Genomic DNA, 4,921 nt, shown 5'->3' on the forward strand with positions numbered 1-4,921 from the left:
CAACTAGTTTTTGTGTTTATAAAGATTTTATGAATCTGATGCACCTGCCTTTAATATGAGATTATTTGATTACTTCGAACGACGATTTTCTTCAGATTTTTTTGGTGAGGATTTCAGGAATCCTTTAATTTTGTTCATTTATCGTACACCATGTGATTATTAATTATTTTAAAATTTTTATTTAAAATTGAACACAAATAGTACCTAATAAAAACTGATCCCACGATTTACGATGAATGATTACGATTAAATGATTCTCTGATCCTCACAAAGAAGATCCGGAGAGGATCTCATTTGATTACTTCATGTATGTTATCAGTATATATGTTGTTTCATTATGTTATGAAGTGACAACCGTACATTCGATATTGTAGAAAAACCAATTAGGTTTTCTATATTGATTAAACGTAATAGGTTTACAACGCACACTTATATACATGAGTGCATGCTAAAATAGGTAAGAATAACCTAACTTACAAGAACAGAAACTAAATATTACAATGATACTTTCCTATACAGCTGCTATATAATCAAATCTTCATTCTTGATTCTTGCAATCTTTAACACTCCCCCTCAAGTTGGAGTGTATGTTGATTACACTCAACTTGCTAAGAAGACTTTCAAGCTGGGAGGTACTCAGTGCCTTGGTGAATAAATCTGCCAATTGTTGTAGAGTTCGTACATGAGCAGTTTGGACAACTCCTTCTTGTATCTTTTCTCGAACCAAATGACAATCAATTTCGATGTGTTTTGTCCTTTCATGGAACACGGGGTTGGATGCAATATGAAGTGCAGCTTGGTTATCACAAAACAACATAACTGGTTGTGAGTGCTTGACACATAAATCACTAAGCACATACTTCAACCAAGTTATCTCGCAACATGTAGACGCCATGGCTCTATATTCTGCCTCCGCTGTTGATCTCGCTACTGTGGTTTGTTTCTTTGTTTTCCAAGATATGAGTGAATCTCCAAGCATGATGCAATACCCCGAAACTGACCTTCTTGTGTCTTTGCACTTTGCCCAATATGCGTCGCAATATGCTTTCAACTGAAGTGAGCTTGTTGAGTGAAGCATGATGCCTTGCCCTGGTGACCCTTTTATGTACCTCAAAACTTCTAAATGCGGCAGTCTAGGCTTGTCCATGAATTGACTTAAAATGTGGACAGAGTAAACAAGATCTGGATGTGTTATTGTCAAATAAATTAGACGTCCAACAAGCCTTCTGTATGCAGATGGGTCTTCCAGTAACTCTCCATCTGTTTGTGTGAGTGTCAAGTTTTGATCCATGGGAAACCGTGCCGGCCTCGCTCCAAGAAAACCAGTGTCCTCCAATATATCTAAGGCATACTTCCGTTGTGATAATGAGATACCTTGAGATGACCTTGCAACTTCGATGCCCAGAAAATATTTCAATTTTCCTAGGTCTTTGAGTTTGAATTTGTTAGCCAAGAACTCCTTTGTCTTCTCAATAAATGGTAAATCGTTACCTGCCAATATCACATCATCCACATACACTAGAATAGTAGTAAGGCTGGTACCTCTGGATCGGACGAACAAAGAATAATCCGCATTGGACTGGCGATAACCTGCGGCCTTGAGTGCAGAAGAAAGCTTAAGGAACCACTGTCTCGAAGCCTGTTTAAGCCCATAGAGAAACTTCTGAAGTTTGCATACTCGTGTCTCCCCCTTTCGTCCATATCCAGGTGGAAGTCGCATGTAAACATCTTCAAGTAAATCGCCATGGAGGAAAGCATTATTGACGTCAAGTTGATACAAATGCCAACCTTTGGCAGTAGCAACAGCAAGTAATAATTGAACCGTGACTAACTTAGCAACAGGAGCAAATGTCTCGGTGTAATCGAGGCCTTCGACCTGTGTATACCCTTTGGCAACCAAGCGTGCTTTGTAGCGTTCCACTGAGCCATCGGGATTGAGTTTGACTTTGTAGACCCATTTGCAGCCAATGGGTTTCTTCCCAGGTGGAAGAGGTTGGAGGGTCTAGGTGTGGTTGGCTTCAAGAGCAGTAACTTCATCGCGTATGGCTTGGCACCATTTAGGATCTTGGATAGCCTGCAGGTAAGTGTGGGGCTCTTTGACAAGGGAAAGGGATGTGGTGAAGGCACAATGAGTGGGGGACATGCGATCATAAGTTAAAGAGTGAGAAAGAGGGTGAGAAGTACTACCTGTATGTGAGCCAACGATAGAGGCCGATGATTGGTGAGGACGAGAAGGCAGCGAGACACCAACATGAAATTGTTGAAGGTAAGAAGGTGGTCGAGTGATGCGAGAAGACGAACGTTGGGGTGGTAGGTTGGGTGGGATGTCAGCTGGAGAAGGAATGAGGTTTGGAGGTGGAGGTATGGTAGCAGGTGTGGGTACAAGAGGGTCGGGAATGTTGTCGCTGGGAGAAGAAGTGTCGTTGACGAGGGGAGGGGGATGTGTGGGACTGGGTGGATCAAAAGAGAGATCATCCATGGGAAAGAGATAGGGTAAGGTTGGTGAAGGGTTGGTATCAGAGTGTAGTGCGGAAGAATGAGTAAAGGGAAAGGTATATTCACGAAAAACTACATCACGAGAGACAAAAATTTGACGTGTGTTAAGATCATAGACTTTGTACCCTTTCTTGCCATAGGGGTAACCAAGAAATATGCATGGGGTAGACCTTGCATCAAATTTGGACGGATGAGATGGGTGCATGGATGCAAAACATAAACAGCCAAAAACTTTCAAATGGGAGTATTTAGGTGGTTTATGGAACAAAAGGTCGTGAGGTGTTTTACCATTCAAGATGATGGTGGGCGTACGATTGATGAGATAAGCTGCAGTGAGTATGGCTTCTCCCCAGAAATTGGTAGGTAAGTTTGCTTGAATAAGTAAGGCCCGGGCAACGTTGAGGAGGTGACGATGTTTACGTTCAGCCATTCCATTTTGTTGTGGAGTGGCAACACAAGTGGTTTGATGGATAATACCCTTGGTTGAGTAGAAGGCAGCAAGAGTAAATTCGGGACCATTGTCACTCCTAATGATCTTCACTTTGTGAGAAAACTGGTTTTCAACGAGATTGATAAAACTTGTCAAATAATGTCGTGTGTCAGATTTGTGTTTCATTAAGTAAATCCAAGTGGAACGAGTGTAGTCATCAACAATTGTGAGGAAATAATGTGCTCCAGTGAGTGAAGCAACACGAAACCCCCCCCAAATATCCATATGTAATAGTTCAAAAAGCTTACTAGTTGAAATTGAACTTAATGAAAACTGAGATCTTGTTTGTTTGGCTAGAGGACACACAAGACAATTATTCGAAACAAAAGAACCAATAATATTTTTAGGAAGTGAAGTATGATGAAGGGCTTTGTCAGAGAGATGCCCTAGGCGTTGATGCCAGAGTTGGGATGAAGCTTTCGTAACAGCATGACAAGTGGACAAGGTGGGTCTCCCGTTGGTGGCATCCAAGAAATATAAGCCTTCTCGTTCAGTCCCCGTCCCAATCATCTTCCCCGAACGAAGGTCCTGAATCACACAAAAGTAACTTAGAAAAATGGTGATGCACGAGGACTGATAGGCAAGTTTACTGATAGAGATGAGGTTGAGTTGGAACGTGGGGACACAAAGGACATCATGTACGATAAAATCTGGGGAAAACTGCATGGTTCCTATATGTGTCACAGTAGCATAAGAACCATCTGGTAGTTTTACGGTTTTATTCTTAACAGGCACAAAAGAGGTCAGCAAAGTGTGTGAGGAAATTATGTGGTCTGTGGCACCGCTATCCAAGATCCATGATGACTTCTGATCATGAGAAGAAAAAGCTTTACCTGAGAGATCATTGAGAGAGGAAACTTTACCAACGTTGTTTGCCTTGGCTTGATTGCCATTGAGCATGGTCAAGATCTGCTTGCATTGGTCAGGTGTAAAAGGGAAAGAATTTCCCAAATCTTGCCTTTCAAGATTGCTTGAAACGTTATTTCCTCTCGGTCGCTGCTGTTTAGAATGACTTCTTTGTTGCTCCGGATCTGTTCTTTTAAGCTTTCGACAATAATCTATCGTATGACCCTTCCATCCACAATAATCACACTTTAAATGGGCACGACAATCTTCAGAGGTGTGATTATCTTTGTTGCAACGAGTACATTTCATATCAGCACCCTTCTTGCTAGAATCTGGTCCTCTTGCAGCAAAGGCAGCAGCTTCCTGAACTGGCGTTTTGCCTGTGGTGGTGTTGTGCTGCTTCTCATGTCGCAGTACAAGGGAGTATACTTTGTTGACGGGAGGAAGTGGATCCATCAACAGAATTTGATCCTTGACTGCACTGAATGTTTCATTGAGTCCCATAAGAAATTTAATTGCCTTTTGATTTTGCTGGAATGCCAACACATGTTGCAAAGTGTTGTAGTCGCAATCGGGTAGGCTAATCGCAACATCTCTCTCGTCCCACAATGCCTTGAGTTTGGTGAAGTAGGAACTTACGGTTATAGCTCCTTGGACACAATCATGAATTGAACTTTCAATATGGTATAACTGCATATTGTTTGTTTGAGAAAACCGTTCTTTCAAGTCCTCCCAAACTTGGTATGCAAGGTCATAATAAATGACGCTTGATTGAAGTTCTAGTGATATTGAATTTACCAACCATGTTTTAACCAGGCTGTTACATCGATCCCACTGATGCAAGTCTGCTGCAGCAACCTTTTGTTCTGGTTTCTTGAAGGTTCCATCAACAAAACTAAGTTTGTTTTTGGCTTTCAATGCACCGATCATCGCCCTGCTCCAAGTGTTGTAGTTGTCTGGAGTGAGCGGCTGAGAAACGAGCACCATTCCCGGCTGATCGGAATGATGTAGGTAATAAGAATGATTAACGTCAAACGTGGTTCCCTCCATTGAACCAGAGGGCTTGAGTTTGTCATCGTTCTCTGCCAT

General features: G+C 41.9%; 1 protein-coding gene across 1 annotated transcript; it reads right to left on the reverse strand.

The window, feature by feature from the left end:
* Nucleotides 1–3,476: 3,476 nt before the first annotated feature.
* LOC137728347 (uncharacterized) lies at nucleotides 3,477–4,921 on the reverse strand. Its single transcript, XM_068467159.1, has 2 exons — nucleotides 3,820–4,921; nucleotides 3,477–3,514 (listed from the first exon to the last, which is right to left on the reverse strand). Exons 1-2 carry the CDS (start codon nucleotides 4,919–4,921, stop codon nucleotides 3,477–3,479), a joined length of 1,140 nt encoding a protein of 379 aa, XP_068323260.1.

The sequence above is a fragment of the Pyrus communis genome, chromosome 3 (genome assembly GCF_963583255.1).
Source record: "Pyrus communis chromosome 3, drPyrComm1.1, whole genome shotgun sequence".
Classification (NCBI taxonomy): Eukaryota; Viridiplantae; Streptophyta; class Magnoliopsida; order Rosales; family Rosaceae; genus Pyrus; species Pyrus communis.

Coding starts and splice junctions, on each gene's coding strand:
- LOC137728347 (XM_068467159.1), bottom strand. CDS start 4,921: ATGGCAGAGAACGATGACAAACTCAAGCCCTCTGGTTCAATGGAGGGA. Junction 3,515..3,819: donor CTCTCTCAATGATCTCTCAG/GTAAAGCTTTTT, acceptor TGTGTGATTCAG/GACCTTCGTTCGGGGAAGAT.